Below are 17,408 nucleotides of genomic sequence, written 5' to 3'. Positions count from 1 at the left end.
CCTTGGTGAGGGGCTGTGGGTGGGGTGGGGGGGACAGTCTTGGCCTGACCATGGGGACCCAGGGAACTGGCAGGGATGTCCCTGAGGCCATGCTCCTGTCACAGAGGCGGGCCCAGGGTTAGGGACTCACCTGATGGTCTTGCCCCAGTCGCACCACAGCTTCTCCCCGACAGCCTCCATGTCCACCTTGAACTGGGGGAGGCAAAGGTCCTGGAGGAGGGTGCCGAGGTCAGCCTCCCGGCAGGCAGTGACCAGCGAGACGAGATGCCCTGCAACAGAGGTGCCAGGACCGTGACCGCCGGCCCGGGCCCCAGCCAGGGCTCCCGCCCCCGAGCCCACCCGCGACAGGGACTCCGAGCGCTCCCTGGAGAGGGTGTCTGCAGCTCCGGCCACATTCTTTATTCATCAATTATCCTGTGTCCCCACAGAGGCCCTCCCTGCCCGCCACAGGCTCCCGGAAGTGAGACGGGAGCAGGAATGTGACCCATGTGTAGACAGCTGCAGGCTGTGCACATCTTGACCGCATGGGCCAAAGCTGATGCTGTGGAATTTCACAGCAATAAAACTGTGTTTAATTAAAACATAAAACCCAAAACACCTGTGCCCCCTGCCCCCAGCATACGGAGAAAGAGGTGAGGCTGCAGGTCTGGGGCCGTCCTGTGCCCACCCACCAGGAGGGCGGCCCCACGCACAGCCGCCCGCCAGGTCTGGGCAGGGCCGGCGCTCTGGAAGCTGGGGTCTGACTCGGGTCCCGTCTGAGGAAGGACGCCGCAGGAGCATGGCGGACAGTGGTCTGGGCCAGGCCGGAGGACAGTCATTTGCCCAGAGTGGAGGGCACCAGGGGTTGAGCAGGAAGAGGACTGGAGGCTGGGACACCCCAGGGCTCCTGAGAACAGGGGGGTTTTTAGCTTGAGAAGCTGGGGCGCAATGGCGGGTGGGGACAGGCCGAAGTGAAAGGCTGGCATAGGGGACAAGGTCCTTGGAGCTCCATGGGAAGGGACCTGCTGTCAGCCCATCCGTCAACACCAGCGAGAGTCGCCCACCTTTGGCACGAGCAGCCCCCACTGGAGTGCTGGCCCCTTACGCCCAGGTTGCCCGTCCCCGGGAAGCCCAGAGGGCAGGAGAGCCTCCCTCCCAGCTCTCCAGGAGCCCTCAGGAGCCTCAGCACCCACCTGTGTTCATGCCACCCCTCAGCAGCCCAGGTGGGTCCCCCGTGTCCACACCAGCACGGCCAGTACACCGGGGCCAGCTGTGGACACACCCCCTACCCTGGGGGCTTCTCGTCAGGGAAGGCTTGGGGAAGGGTCTTTTTCCGACACACCCGTAAGAAAGGCCACCTCCTGTGGCCAGGTGAGGCACCAGGGCTCGCTGGGAGCTCAGGAGCGCTCGGACGTGGACTGGTCAGCTCATGGGAGGAATTCCAGCTCCTGTCCAGCCTCGGCCAGATGGCTGTCCCTCCGTCTGTCCCTCACTGCTCCCCACCTGGGACGCCTTCCCCCAGTAAACCCCAGGCCCCAGTCCCACCTGCCCTTCTCCACTGCCACCTTCCCCGAGAGGCCCTGCTGTCCCCACCCACTACGCCTCCCGGCCCTCAGAGCCTACCGGGGCAGGTGGACGCTTTCTTCTCTCGCAGCCCTCGCGCCGCCCTCTCCCTCCCACTCCTTCCTGACTCACGCCTACGTCCAGCAGCTCTGCTCCTTAATATTTGTCACACGAACCAAGAAATAAGCAAGGCGGCCACTCCCAACTTCATGGATGCTCTCTGGAAGAGTCACGAAGATGAACGTGCATCTCTGCGCCCAGCCAGGGCTCTCGGCTGCACGTTCTGACAGGAGCCAGCTGTGAGCAGCAGAAGACTCTGGGACAGGACCCTCGTGGCCCCCGAGGACCCCGGGGGGAGGGGAAGCAGGAGCTGCACAGCCGCCCGGCACAGCCCGTCCCCAGGGCCCAGCCTCCTCCTCTGGAGAGTCTCCAACAGACAAGGGCAGTGCTGGGGGCCACAAAGAATGACACTGTCCCCTCCAGCTGGTTGGGATGTGCTCCGAGGGGGAAGTCCCCAGGCCACGGTGCTCCCTGTTCAGGCCGCCCTCCCCGATGCACTCAGGTCAGTCTCCTCCTGCTGTCTCTGGGCTGTGGAGAACAGCCGCCTGCCCCACACCTGCTGGGCCCTCGGTGGCTGTCCCGTCTCTCCCAGCCAGCTCTAGCTGCCCCAGCCTCGCCCCCTGCGGCCCTCGCCCCCGGGTGCTGCATCCCCGGTCTCTCTGAGCCTCTTCTGCCTCCCCAGGGGCAGGACCTGGCGTGCCTGGCCCCGCCTGTCACACCCGCCTCTCTCTTTCCTGCCCTGGGGGAGCCCAGAGTCCTGCGGCTGGGATGAGGCCAGGGCAGCCGTGTGGGAGGAATCTGGAAACCAGGTTCACTTTTAGAGACGGGAGAAGAACACACAGTTTTCCTTAAGCAAGCCAGGCATTGCTTTCGTTGGCGAGAGGGGAAACATCACAGCTTCAAAACTGAATAAAGTTGCCAGAAGTTTGTAAACTGGCCATTTGGGGCCAGGTGGGCTCCATTCTCGTGTGATATAAATTTAACCATTCAAAGCTCGTGTCTTTAAAGAGCTGTGTGCTGAGGCGGCCTTGCTCCCTGGGCGTGTGGAGACAGGAGCCGAGTTGTGAATAATTTAGGAATTCACTGCTGGGGGGGGGGTTGCTCAGGGAAGGGGCCCTCTTCCCCCAGGAGAGGACCGGCCCTGAAAAGACCATAAATAGCTGCAGCACAGGTGGGGTCTGTCCAGAAAGGGGGCAGCCAGCCCCCCAGTGGGGACCCAGGACACTGCCCACCAGGTATCTGGGTTTTTTAAGGAGAAGGGCACAGACGAGCTCGGCTAGCAGTTGTCAGACGCAGCCATCGCACTTCACAGGAGTGCCTGGCCTGTGCCTGCCGCGGGCAGGGGAGGCTGACCCTGCTGTTACGCATTTCACATTTGCAGAGAAATTCTCACGCCTTGCCACTGTCCCCTCTGAGTGGAGGTGGGCAGCTGGGGCCGCCACCCGCCAGAGCTGCCCTCTCGCCTGCACGGCGGGGCCTCCCCTGCTGGGCCAGAGCCCAGGAGCAGCCGCTTCCAGGTGACCCCAGGATGCTGCCCCCGACCAGAGGAGGCCTCTCCACCTCTGGAGCAGCGGTTTCTTCACCGGTGCAATGGGGACCTCCCCGGCCAAAGGGGCTTCCAGAGGACGCCTGCATGGACTGATCCCACCCACAAGCAGCAGCCTGTCCCTGCAGGCTTTTCAATGGGAGCCGTCCTTAGCAACTCACAGGACACTCGGGCCCTGGGCCTTGCAACTTGGCCTGGTGGCCAGCGAGGGGTGGGGGCGGGAGGGGCAGTGGGAGGGGGCGGGAGGGGGAGATGACCAAGGGCACAGGATGCTTTTGGAGGTAACAGATGTTCACTTTCTTGAATGTGGTGAGGGTGTCACGGGTGTAGACATATGTCAGAACCTTTCAAATGGCACACTTTATTCGGTTTATTCTAGGTCAGTAGATGTTTAGAAATAATAAACAGGAAGGCAATGTCAAGAGCAGGCTGAGTGGAGATCATACACGGCCCTTATTTCTGCCTTAAGCTCTTCTGAATGTCCCACAGTTTAAAAAACCCTAGCACATAGTTTGCAAACATTATCTCTGTGCTCCATGTACATCTTCTCTTTGCTCTGCAGGGTCTTGCTGCAGCCCTGAGTCATTTCCTGCTCGCCCAGCGGAGTGAAAACCACCCACTTCCCAGGACTTCCCTGGCAACACCCTGTCGGGAGCCACATCCCCAGGACACTACATGCCTTGGCTCGAACAGGCTGCCCTCAGCCTGCTCTGAAAAAAGAAAGCAAAAATCAAGAATAACAAACTGAAAGAAAACTGGCATCTGTCCAGTCAAAACTCCTACTGAACCGTCAAGGCCCCAGGAACCATCGCCTCCTCTGCCTAGCACAGCACAGGCCCCCTGAGCTGAGTGACCGCCGAGGTCTGTGAGCAGGAGCCCTTCACATGGCCAAGTGCGGGATGCCAGGGTCTGTGCCTCGTGCCAGATGTCCCACCCCTAGCCAGGGGCAGCTCTCTGGAACCTTCCACCGCTGCTCTGCTTCTGGAAGCTCTAAGGCTTTGTCTTGATGCCTTCATCTTTCCTCAGCCGGGCTCTCCTGAGATGGTTCCTGCTAAATGTTCATTTGTCTCCTCTCAGTGGGCTTTGGTGCCTTGTGATCACATTCTGGCACCTTTCGACACCCGTGTCTCTACCGAAAGCCACCACGTATTCCTTTTGGAAGCAGGGTGGGTACGCGTGGATGGAGTGCAGGTTGGATTTCAGGTTGGGTTCCAGATCCGGTTCTAGATCAGGTCCACACCAACTCCAGAAGACATGTTGCTCCGTTGCGACCACCCGGCCCAGGATCCTGGTGGGGCAGGACGGAGAGAGGCTGGGGACGACTCTTCCAGAGGACGAAAGTGCCCAGGCCCCGGGGGATGGGAGGGTGAAGGAGCCTTGAGCTCCCCAGTCCAGCAGAGCACCCAATCCTGCATCCCTGGTGGCGGGTTCTCCTGACCCCTTTGGCCACCACCGTCCATCCCTGGCGGGCTGCAGGACATCTGTGCAGCCCCTGGTGACTGCAGCTCTCGTGTGGCCGCCTGGTCTGTTCCAGGCACTACAGTGCCTATGTGAGGGGCCAACGACAGCCTGGTGTCCCCCACCTGGCTCCCGGGACGTCTCCCCACTGTGGGGCTTCCGGCTTTCCCTCTCTCTGCCCCTGCTCCCTCCACGGCCCCGTCTCTCCAAGAGGGCGGCTGGCCCCGACCCCCAAGATGTTCTCCATCCCCGGCAAGAACCTCTCGTTCCAGCCTCTCAAGCCGACACCCTCTGAACAGCCAGTGGCGGGGAGCGAGTGCAGGGGCAGGTCCTCATGGCCTGGCCCGGCCACTTCCTGCTCACACAGCTGCAGCCCCCACAGGGTGTCACCAGGCAGATTCTCCTGCCGTCTGATTTTCATCCTCCCGCCAGCTGCAGACCAGGGCGAGGCACCGCCTTCCAGCCTCCCGTGGCCTCGCTCGGGCTGGAGGTGCCCGCTCTGTGCCGGATATGGCGGCCTGCGCGCAGCTCCGAGGCCCTCCCTCCTGTCCTCGCCATCCGCTTCCACCCAGAATGCCCGGACCAGCGTGGCGGGCTCTGCCCTGGCCTCCCGCCTCCGCCCCCAGGCGACAGACCCTCATTGCGCACGGGGCCCCCACCACCTGCCTCATCCCCCTCCCCGGCCTGGGTGCTGCCCACAACCGCCATGCACTAAAATTCTACCAAGTCACGAATGGCCCTCACACCTGCCAGGACGGCTGCTATCAAAATGACAAGTTTTGCTGAGGATATGGAAAAATTTCTCTTTTTTTCCCCCCTGCTCAGCTCTCCAAGGCCTGCCTCCCCACCGCACACTGGGAGTCTGCAGCACGGCCGAGCTGTCGTCACGCGCGGAGGTGCAGACATCTACACCCTGCGTGCTGCTGGCGGGAGTGTAACATGGGGTGGCCATCTCGGTCACCGCACGGCGGTCCCTTGGAAAGTTAGACGCAGAATTACGCACGATTCGATTCGGCGGTTCCACGTCTGGGCGCGCCCACAAGAAGGGAAAGGCGGGTCTCAGAGAGAGATCCGCACACGCACGTTCACAGCAGCGTACGGATAAACCAAAGGCTGCGTCCACACACAGTGGAATATTATTTGTCCTTCAAAAGGACAGAAATGCTGACCCGTGCTACAACGTGGATGCATCTTAAGGACATTACGCCAAATGAAATAAGCCAGTTACAAAAGGACAAATGCTGTGGGATTCCACGTACATGACGTCCCTAGGGTAGTCAAAATCACAGAGACAGAAAGTAGCACAGTGGGTGCCAGGGCCTGGGGGATTGGGGAACGGAGGGTGGTGTTTAATGCGGACAGAGTTTCAGCTTTGCAGGACAAAAAGAGTTCTAGCGATGGAGGGTGGTGATGGTGGTGGCACAACAATGTGAATGTATTAATGTCACTGAACTGTACCCTGGATAATGCTTAGAATGGTAAACTTTACATTGTATATACTTTACCACAGTTAAAAAACAAAGTTAAAAAGCAATGAATGGGACAGAGAAGATTATGCTATGAAAAGTCGACCAGGCATGGTGGCTCAAGCCTATAATCCTAGCACTCTGGGAGGCCGAGGCGGGAGGATCGCTTGAGGCCAGGAGTTCGAGACCAGCCTGAGCAAGAGTGAGAGACTCTGTCACTAAAAAAAAAAAAAAAAAAAATAGAAAACTTAGCCAGGCATGGTGGTGCACACCTGTAGTCCCAGCTACTGGGAGGAGTGCTTGAGCCCAGGAGTTTGAGGTTGCTGTGAGCTGTGATGATGCCACAGTACTCTAGCGTGGACCACAGAAAAAAAAAGTCACCATGCAGCCATATTCCCTATCGTGTCCCCTGCACCAAGCACATAGGAGCCAACCACAGGGAAAACAGACAGAATCACAAAAGCAGTGTGAGCTTTTGACACAACTCTCATGGATCTGGATGACCAAAATAAATAAGGAGACAGAGGGCTACATGTTGTAATTTAATATGCCGACTAGAAGTGACACATGAAAATTCCACACTCTTTCTGTGGGTTTACGGGACATTTACACGAGGAAAAATGTGTAAGACCAGGAAAGAACCTATAATACAGGCTAAGTACAGTTGTGGTCCATGATCTGTTCCCTGACCACAGTGCAATGAAACCAGCGATGAGTACTGAGAAAGAAACCAAAAAGCCCGAGCCACTGGAATATATAAAGCCTTACCTCCTAAAAAACCACGTGTTAAGGAGGAAATAGAAACCATAAACATGGAAAATCCAGAACATATCAACAGCGGGCACAAGATAGACAAAAACTCAGGGGATGTAGCCAAGATGCCAGGCAGAGGACTGATAAGCACGTTTCGTTCCTAAACAAGAAAGAACAAAAACAAATGGATTAGGCATTCAAGGAAAAAAGCAGAGTAAGTCAACTCAAGAACTGGGCTTTTGGTGGTGCAGAGGTGGGGACCAGCAACAGAGATTAGTCACTGTGAGTGCTGATCAAGAAACAACATGAAAACAGCAATTCACACAAAGGGCAACTGCCCGTGAATGCAGAGGGACTAGAAATAAGATAACCGTGTATATAGTGACACGTCGGATAAAGCAGACACGTTTGTAAAACAGCAACCTCGCTATAAGACAGAGAAAACCCAAGTGGACCAATAACCGTGCAAGATGCTGAGAAGGTTGCCCCAATTATCCTCACTGCCAAGAAGGGCCTGGCCCGCGTGGCTTTGCGGGGGCGGGACGGAGGACCCTCCAGAGCTCAGCGGGACTGCTCGTTCGAGCAGCTGACCGTCCCCGCACAGAGGGAAAGAATCAACAGCCGCACATTTCTCTCGGGAAGAAAACTCGGTACTGGAAATAAAACCCACAAAAGAAAGTGCAGGGCCATCTCTCTCAGGGCTAATGAAGCAAAACTTGAAGTAAACACCCATCCGCGGACTCCCAAGTCCCCCTCGAGGCTGTCCGGGATGTAAGGAGCTGCCCGTTTATCCCGGACACTCAGGGCGAGCCCCAGCGCCTGCCCCTCCCCACCAGGGACAACACTCGCCAGCCACCAGGGACGCACAACTCCGCAAGTTGCTGTGAGTGATATTAGATGGTTCTTCCTCGACACGATAAAAGCGTCCTTTACACACGGAAAGAAGACTCGTTCCCCATCCCTCTGCTACGCTAGCCCCGCAAAAACAAACTAAACACGCATCTGGCCCCAAAGGAGGAGGATGGAAGGCTCAAGGCATGACAGCTGGCCCTTGACCCACAGGGCTGGAACTACATGGGTCCACTTACACGTGAGTTTTCTTCCGCCTCTGCCGCCCGAGACAGCAAGACCTGCCCCTCCTCCTCCGCCGTCCACTCAACGTGAAGACGAGGATGAAGGTGCTTTATGCTGCTCCACTCCCACTTAATGAACAATACATTTGCTCTTCCTTACGATTTCCTTCATCACATTGTTTTCTCTAGCTTGCTTTACGGTATGAACACGGCATATGATACACATCACACACACGATACATGTTAGTCCACTGCTTATGCTAGTGGTGAGGCTTCCCGTCAACAGCAGGCTACTAGCAGTTAAGTGCTGGGGGAGTCAAAGTTATACACGGCTTTTTTACTGCATCGGATGGGGGGTTGGGCCCCCCAGCCCTCGTGTTGCTCAAGGGCCAGCTGTACCACCACGTCTGCAGAGAAGGGGGCAGCTGCCGTCACGCCCCTACTCGGCAGTGAGCTGCGCTTCACCACAGCAAGACTGGAAAACAAAGCAAAACAAAGTGTGTCAGCACTGGGCCAGCGGCGAGATTGCCCCTGGCTACAGAGGATCTAGTGACCTGTCTGAAGCAGCCAAGGGGGAGAAACTCTAAAACAAGAAACAAGCACTGCTGGAAACCAAAAGAGCACAGGGAGAGCAAAAAGAGCACTGTCATTTGACAGTCAAAAACAAACACAGAGAGGGGTTTTCCTACAGTCCAGCAATGACCAGCTAAAGATCAAACTGCGGCTAAATATCCCACTCACAGTAGCACCCAAAACCCACCGGATTCCTAGACAGCGAGCGAGCAATCTGCAGGAGGAACCAAATTCCCAGGGACGGGCTGGATGAAGACATGGGAGAGGAGAAACAGGCTGCTGTTTCTTGAGCACATGGTCTTTATTGAATCTTCCCTGACCAATGAGCAAATTCAGAGCAATGACCATTAAAAATCCCAAAAGATATTTAGCAAAGAACTTCAAACATGCTTGACAGTCAGGATAAGTCCCGGGTGAATCAAAGGTTTGTTATCGCAAACCGTAGGCAGCAGAGGAAACCCCAGTCCTATTCGCTGCCGCTTCTTTCACGAGTGGCCCTGCCTGCCGCCTGCCAGCCCTCCCTGCCAGCCCACCAAGGCGCCCATGGCGCCTGGGGCTGGTCTCCTTCCTTGTGCTCCCCGGCCTCTCCCCGAGAGCCGGGCCAGCCCCACTCGCTCTCACTGGTAGCCTTTCCGCCCAGGGCTTTGACACCGCCTGGACACCCATGCCGCCCAAAACTCTCTCCTGGCCACGCCTGTCTTCTGAGCCCTAGATCTGGACGGACGCCTACCTGCCACCGCCGCCTGAATGTCCACAGGCAACACCTAACCCACGAGGCTGCGTGGATGGGGCTGCCAGACGCAGCAAAGAACATCATGGACTGCCCTGTTATGTCTGAATTTCAGATAAACAATTTTTTGTTATTGTAAGTATGTCCCAAATATCGCACGAGGCCTACTCACACTAACACAGCTTGCTCACACCCGGTGCCCTTCCTCAACCTGTCCTGGTTCCCTCCACCCCAGCGCCTCTGGCCCACGCTGGGGGCCAACACCCAGGCTTTCCTAAACCATACGTCCCATCGCATCACCTCCTTTAATCTTCTTCCAGGCTTTCCCACCGCCCTCGGAATGAGATCTGAGCGCCCAGAGGAGCCGTTCCTCCTCCAGCATGAGCCCTTGGCTCAGAGCCCTCTTTCCTACCATGCTTCAGTCAAAAGGGCTTCCAGAAACTTCCAAGAACTGGGGCCTCTGCACAACCCATTCTTGTATTCTGGAGCATGCTTTCCAAGCTCCTCACCTCCGGCTTTGCCCCCCTGGTGTCCTCTTTGTTTCCTTCTGCAGGAGCGGCACTGGAGTTCGCACCACGCATACGGAGCAGGGCTGCCCTGCCTCGGCACTGGGGACAGACGTTTGGGGCCAGGCCATTCTCTGTTAGACGTGGCCCCACGCCGTCCAGGGCGTCCTACAGCAAGAGGCTGCTCAGTGGCATCCTGCCTTCCACGCTTCCCAGTCATGACCCTATGTGACCACCCCTGTAGGTGACAGAAGTTTCCAGGAGAAATAGTGCATCTCCCCCCTCCCAAATGTCTCCTCTACAGGGGATAAGACACACGCAGTGAGGGCCGCCGTGGCATCAGTCACGTGTCTACTCAAGGAACGGTGCTTTCTGGACCTCCGCCCCCCACAACCTGGGCTTTGATGCGGGACACAGGAGCTGCTTTCATTCCAGCAGTGACTGGACAGGGGACAACACGGCTGCCATTATTTTGCAAATAATGTCTTGGCTGGGCAAATTGCCGGCTTTCTCCCCCGAGCTGGAACCTGGCTTAGGACAAGACTCCCTGAGCCCCGTGTGGGGGTGCACGGTCTCGGGGAACGTGGTCGAGCTGCCCAGGTCAGCAGTGCCTGGGCCCCGTGCGTGAGCCAGCCCCAGGCCAAGGGCCGCTGTCTCCCGCCCCCTCGGTGTCAGCAAACTCCCAGCAACTCCAGAGCCGCTGTCCAGGGTTGAGGCATGTGATGGGGGGGACGCCAATGTGGCACGATGAGGGCCCTGGTGGGGGCATGCAGGACACGGAAGGGCCACCTGCCCCGGCGACAGCAGGAGGGGTGGGAGGGCAGGCTCCAGGGAGGCAGGGCAGCGCCTGGGGAAGGGGCCACCCTGGCAGGCGTGGGCAGAGCAGACACTGGGCAGCGTGGGGCGTGTGGGCGGCGGGGGTCTGGCCCAGAGAATCCACTGTGGAAACTGCATGTGCGGGGGAGGGAGGCGCTCGCAGAGCAACACGGCGTCACCGTGAGATCTAGCAAGGATGTAAAACGGAGCTGGCTGTGCCACCCAGGCCCACGAGCCCGCACCCCTGGGGACGCTCACCAGTGGGTCCCCACGCACTCTGCTCCTGCTCCGACAAAGCCACTTGGAATCTGTGGCTTAGGCAATGATTAAAGTGTAGTCTCTTGGATGTCAAAGCAAATACTAAAATAACGCCATCTTAGGAAAAACAATCTTTTCCCTGAACAACAATAATGCCATTATGCTAAATGAATAAGGTCTTGTTTAGGTCAGGAGCCCTCCTGCGGCAGCCAAATGGACATAATCCTTCTCACCGAAGAGAAACAAGTCCTCTAGCAACACTGCCCAGCCCCGCCTGTCCTGCCCTGGAGCGGGGAGCGCTGGGGACAGGGTTCCCCGCAGGGGCTCCGTGGCGGGGGCTGGGGGAAGGCGAGCAGGCAGCCAGGGCCGAGGGCACGCCACTGTAGGGGGCTGGGAGCAGGGCAGAGCCCCGCTGGCATCATCTCTGCCACACAGAGTCTGGAGTGCCGAGGCTGTGGGCACACAGGTCCCACGCAGGTGCTGGGGCCACAGGGGCCCTGCAGCCTTGGTCACCCCTTCCTGGCTCCTACTGTCTTCTCACAGCTGCGGTGTCCCCTCCTTCAGGAGGTCTCTGAGTCCCCAGTGCAGTAAGGGGCTCTTGGGCAGGATTCCCACAGCTCTCCAGAGGTGCTCTAATTAGAGCCCCTTAGCCCTGCTGTCCACCGGGCACTGTCCCTCCAGGGGACTGACATCCAGCTCAAACGTCACATGTGATGGGCTCACATGATCGAAAAGGGTACCCCCACGGGCTCAATCTAGGGGCTCAAAAGCTGTCAGGAGCCCTCTGTGCATGTCATGGACAGGTGTTCCCTGGTGGCTGGCAGGACAGACTCTGGCAGCCCACGCTCAGATCCAGCCTAGGGAAAAGACGGTTTCTCCCCATGGCTCCAGCAGAAAACTGACTGCTCAGCCTGGGTCCCACCTCGTCTTCGGGACAATCCCAACAGTCATGCCTGGGTCAGGGCCCACTGAGGGACAGCCCACCATGCCACATGGACCTTCAGGAAGGATGAACTCTGGGCCTGAAGGAGGGCTCAGCACTGGGATTCACACTACACATGGCCCCCACAACAAACCCTCTGCCAGATGCCAGCTTTAACTGATTAGAAGCTGTGAAATTCGCTTAACCTAGGGTGGGGCCAGGAGAATCTGAACAGCTTTTCCAACTAGCTATTTGCCTCAAGTAAGGATTCCACCTAAAACATTCCGTGTTGTGCTGCCGAACACCATTTCCATTGTGGATGTGGATATAAACATTTCTTAATAGCCCTGGCCTCAGCCTGACAATACGCACACTGATAGGCATGTGCCTACGGAAGGAAGACAAAAATCCAGAAACTTCTTCCTGTAGCCAAACACAGAGAGAGGGTAAACACACACGCTGAGTTGATTAGCAAGTAAGAGTCGTCAGATCTGGATTTCAGGATTAGAGCTGTGTCCAGATTTAAAAGTGCATGACAATCTGAAGCAGTCACATACCTTGCATTTCTTGTGATGTCTCAGTCATTTCCAGTTTTACTTATATTTGTTACAAAGTCATATTTCAATAAATATTGCAGTCATCAAGAAAACCCCCAAAGCCACCAGCAAGGCAGCTAAGGCAGGCATGGGCAGGACTGACGACTGAGGAGGAGTTCAAACAGGACAGCACCAGCGGGCAGTCCCCAAGCGAGGATGGGCTCGAAAAAACAGGCGCTTGCAATGCAGTCATCATGAAATAATCCTGGCTCACCTGGAAATGTCCTTCTTTTCTGGTTGATGAAAACCTTTTCAGTGGCTATATATAAAACTTTCAAAATGCATGTGGTCATATCAGTCTTCTGTTTACAGAAGACTATACAGGGTGCTTAGAGAGAAAAGAATTATATGTACAGTGAGATTTTAATAGCTGCATAAGAAAAATATCTTGACTGTAAAATTGTCAAAGATAAATTCTTAAACCTGTGGACTAGCACACTCTTTCAGAAAAAAGAAATTCCACATTGCCATTCTGGGTAGCAAAATCTTCATCACCAAGGAGATCTGGCTAGTGCTACAGCTTGGAAAGGAAACAGCATGTGCTTGGTAATTCTACTAATTACGGCTGAGCTCCAATGACATTAATTTACTGATAACCTCATAAAGTTGTATTTGTCCTTCCAAGATATAACATTAGCCAGACCACTCAGAATAATGTTCAAATTAAAGGACTTTGGACTTTCAGCAGAACATGAATTGTTTTCTTGGTAAACAAGGAAGGTCTTTATATGTGATCCAGACATAGTGTTTTATTTACATAAGCTTTAAAGGGTGCAGCCTCTGGACACCAGTAAAGAACATTTATTTATTTGTTTATCTGTTTTTTTTAAAAAATTACACAACCCAGCTCCCCGCCTTGCTAACAGAGAAATGTTTGTTTCTTAGGAAACGAAAACAGTAAAGGCTATGTCAAACCACACGGAGCCTAACACAACAGAAGAGAATAAAATGATTATAAGATTCTGCTTTTCATATAACTTTAGTAGACACTTAGGTGGGAAGATCCATTTTCAGGTTATATTCTATTGAAGCCCACGGAGGCCTTGATGCAGCTCTGACGCTGCTTAGAGAGGTTTACAAACAGGGGCCAGGAACCACGAGGCTCCTGTGAGGCCCTCAGCCCTTCTCCTCGGTGTGCCTGGGTAACGCCGGCTGTCAAGCCACCTTGCCATAAGCTGCTTCCCCAGCTGCAAAAACAGAGCTGCTGGTCGCCCCTTCACCAGTGGCAGCATGAGGGACTGTGCAGCAGGTGTCTCTGCCCAACACCTCCGTCTTGGGGAGAGGCCACAAGTACCACGAATCACTGTGGGTGCCTTCCATGGGCACTGGGCTCTCCCACTCATGTAACTTATTTAGTTTCCATGAAAAGGTAGCTGAATACCTGAAATAGCTAAAACAGTCTAGAAACGGGCTTGCCATTGCATTTCATGAAGATACCACTGTCAATGGGAGTGAGGAGGGCAATTTCTTGGTAAATCCACTGCAGGTTACTGCCTCTCTACTGGGTTGTTTATCATCTCGCTCAAAGAACAAAGCCGAGCATGTTCTCCCCGCTCACCAAGGGCCCCTATCCCCCTTCAAATTTCTATTAGCCAGAAGTGCCAAGTTAACAAGCAAGCAAACAAAAAAGCTGTGGAAACGTCCCCAAAAAGGAATACAGCTGGCCTCATTTCTGCAAAGGACGTCATTTACAAATAAGCAACGCTGCATGCCACAGAGTCAGTTTTTTCAATTTTGGCCAATTTCATGGTTATTGGACTATGGTTGATTCCCGAATACTGTACTGAATCTGCAAGGTGGATGCTTCAGATGTAGCTAACCGATAGCCAAAGGAAGCCTGAGCTGGTGGAAGAGGTGCGGGGCAGGGGGACCCCGCGCCTTTCAAAACGCCTGGCTCTCTTGACGTCCCCAAAGCGGCCCATTCTCCCGACGGTTGGCGCAGCCCCTTGCGAACCCCCGCCTGCCCTGCGCCGCGAACCTCCTGCCTGGAACCAGCCTCGCCCGACGCTCCCGGCCCGGCGGCCGAGTGGACCCTCCCCGCGGCTGACCCGCACTGCCAGGCGGCCGCGTGGGCGCTCCCCGCGGCTGACCCGCACTGCCCGGCGGCGCTGGCGCTCAAGGGCAGGGGCCATTGAGTTCGTGGGCCCGCCCTCCCCTCGAGGGCGCCAGGCGGGGAGTCGGGGCTCGTTGGGGACCCTACTCACCCAGGAGCAGCCAGAGGCCGCGATGCGGGAAGCCGCGCGTGCCCCGGGCCATGGCTCGCAGCCCTGCCGAGCCGAGCCGAGTCCGGCCGCAGCGCGCCCCGCCGAAGACTAAGCCAACCGCGGCGCCGGCTCGAGGAGACGCGCCCGGGGGCGGGGACGGCGGCCTTGGCCCGGCCCACCGTGGCTCTGCGGGAGGGCCCGGTGGGTGCCTGGGCTGGGCGGACACCTGCGGCCCGGGCGCTCGGAGGCGGGAAGAGGCTGGGAGCGCCGCGCTGAGCTCTCCGGACCGTCCTGGGGGCGGCACCCCGGGCTTCGCGAGCAGCCTTCTGAAATGTTCGCTGAGCCAGAGCCTCCTAGACAACTGCGCGCAGGCAGGCGGCACCGCGATCGGTCTCCATCTGAGCATCTTCCTCTTAGTGGCCTAGGTGTGGCCATGCCTGCCTCAAGTTCCGCGTCTGCCTCTCGCCCAGGTGCAGACCCTGGAGGAGCCCGTGGGGGCAAACTCAGCCACTCGCCTGGGGAGACCCATCGTAATAAAAAAGGACACCCACGGACGAGGAACTAGAATGCCGAGATCTGCAGGATGAGCGGCGGCAGTCAGGACAGCAGGGCGGGCGCGCACAAAGGCCAGAGGGAGCAGGGCTCTTCTGAAGGACTGAAGGTGGCCTGGGTGGACTTGCTAAAGATGGGTGGTGAGAGGTGAGAAGAGGCCCGCAGGAGGCTAGGAGCGCCTCAGAGTCCTGACCCTGAACTTAAGGGCAAGGGGCTTGTAACTACAGGATGCACTTGCCTTGGGGCGTGGTCACCAGGCAACTGCAAGGAGAGCTGATTGGGGATGGGGGTTGGGTCTTGTATACATTAGTTTATGTAAAGTGACGAGAAGGGCCCCTTGGAGTGACAGGAAATCAGCTGGGGAAGCTAACTGGGAGGCAGGAGCCTGACCTGGGCTCTCTCGAGGCTTTACCAGCTGGATTTCACCTTGCAGTGGTGGTTCCTTCTCAGCAAATCCTGCCTCAAGAACTCGTAGTAACTGAGTAAAGTTATGTTCGTGCTAAGGAATACGCCACTGCCCTTGGAGGGGCAATCACCACCCTCATGCAGTGCCCACGGCTGTCTCCTTAGTGGCAAAAGGTTCATGCGTGGTGCAGCACTGGGCACACAATATTGCTGAATAGCCAACATTTCCTCACATGAACAGGAATGAAAGGGGACAGCTGTGGCTAAGAGGCTGCTGCCACCTGCTGTAAGATCAGAGAAAGGGTGGCAGCTGATAGCAAGGTGGTCATTCATTCGTCCTTTTGAACTCAGCTGAGAGGGCACTCAGGCAGCATGCCTACCACTTGGGGCACCATGTCCTGAGTTGGAGGTCTGGGTGAGACGGCAGGGGAGGGCACATATTCTCTTGACTTGATTAGCCCCCTTCTTGAACCCTAGGAAGATACCCCCCCATCAAGTACCCTGGCCTCCCCACTACATTCACTGGACACATTGAGTCCTCACTGTGTACTAGGTAAACAATCAAGCCCTGTCCTTCAACGGATCAGTCTATTGGGTGACCTCTAAAAATATCAATGAGTGCTACCATACAGGAACCATATGGAACAAGGGACACCAGCCTCAGCTGCAGTGTAAGACAAAGGAAAATTTAGGACAATGCAGCCCTAGGCAGTCCTGAGGCTGGGTGGGAGACAACTGCACAGGGCACTGCAGACAGCACAGGTCTGGTGGCCTGAGGCTGTGCCACGTAAGAATGGCACGGCTAATTGAGGAAGGAGTTGGTGCCAGTGCAGCCCTGGGACAGGTGTACTGTGCATCCTACACTGGGTGACAGCGAGTCACCAGTGAGGGAGAACCTGCATGTCTCTGCAGCTGTCATTCCCGCCCCACACTCGGGTCCCCTTGGGTTCGAACTACCTTTTCCACTGTTGGCGTGCGTGCTCCTATAGCTGGCACCTGGGGCTCCTTTCAGGAGTCCTCCTTCCCAGCATTTTCTCTTTGAAGCTTAACTGCTAGAGGAGGCAAAGTCAGGGCGGGGAAGCCTCTCCTCTCCATTTTCTCACACAACCTCTGACAGACACATGTTCCTAATAAGACAAAGCATATTTCTCAAGTTCACATGCTTTTGGAAAACCACAATTCTCTGAAGAATGCTGAAGTGGGGGCATACACGCCGTGGCACATTCTCTCCTAATGATTTTCACTTCTGCATCTTGGGTCTGGATAAGAGATTTCTTAGTAACTACTACGGGTATCCCCGTCTTTGTCCCTACAGTGATATGTATTATCACAGGAGCTGGTTTTATCCCTGCATAGTTTCTTCGTGATTTGTGTTGTTTCTGACTGGTAATAGGTAGGTAGCATGGATAATCAGCCCTCTTCCAGGACACCTCCATCTAGATGGACATTAAGGCTAAACAATAGAAGAGGCGAGGAAATGGCCAAATGCTTCACTGTATACACTGCAGGGTTAAAGACACAATCTAGATAGGTCAACAAGACCCGATCAACACAAATTCACATAAAACTTCTGCTTTCAGCCATGATGAAGTAATAGGGGAAGGGCTTACTTTCTGCCTTAAACTAAGAAAAACAAAAACTGGACAAAATGTATGAAACAACAGTTGTCACACTGGACCACAGACAGTGCAAGGATCCCTGAGAACAGGAAAACAAATCAGGTGAGCCCTAGGACTGCTCACTACCTGGAGTTTCCAGACCACAGGTAGGGGAGAAGCAACCCGGAGTTGGGGAAGCCAGAGAGCTAGAGTTGGCAGGGCACAGGACCAGAGAGGAGAGAGCTGCACGGAGAACGTACTCAGGAGATCCGCAGAGGGCCCCTTGAGTCTCACGCACACACATAATATACAGATACTACGTGAGGCAGGAAATAGAACCTAAGAGCTCA

At 56.0% G+C, this 17,408-nt stretch overlaps 1 protein-coding gene and 1 non-coding gene across 2 annotated transcripts in view; both read right to left on the bottom strand.

The window, feature by feature from the left end:
* RAMP1 (receptor activity modifying protein 1) overlaps positions 1-14,669 on the bottom strand; it is a 48,018-nt gene extending 33,349 nt beyond the window's left edge. The window contains exons 1-2 of the mRNA XM_012755707.3: positions 14,504-14,669; positions 131-269 (exon numbers count right to left, since the gene is read on the bottom strand). Of these exons, the coding sequence (XP_012611161.2) occupies positions 131-269; positions 14,504-14,555 (191 nt within the window). The 5' untranslated portion in view covers positions 14,556-14,669. The remainder of the gene's footprint in view (positions 1-130; positions 270-14,503) is intronic.
* LOC142872423 (small nucleolar RNA SNORD55/SNORD39) lies at positions 5,421-5,499 on the bottom strand. The gene has a single exon (XR_012920683.1). It is a non-coding gene; the product is annotated as a small nucleolar RNA SNORD55/SNORD39 (small nucleolar RNA).
* Positions 14,670-17,408: the final 2,739 nt, after the last annotated feature.

Source organism: Microcebus murinus, chromosome 8 (assembly GCF_040939455.1).
Source record: "Microcebus murinus isolate Inina chromosome 8, M.murinus_Inina_mat1.0, whole genome shotgun sequence".
In the NCBI taxonomy this organism is placed as follows: domain Eukaryota; kingdom Metazoa; phylum Chordata; class Mammalia; order Primates; family Cheirogaleidae; genus Microcebus; species Microcebus murinus.
The sequence above is the reverse complement of the archived record's forward strand: the minus strand, read 5'-3'. Positions and strand labels throughout refer to the sequence as shown.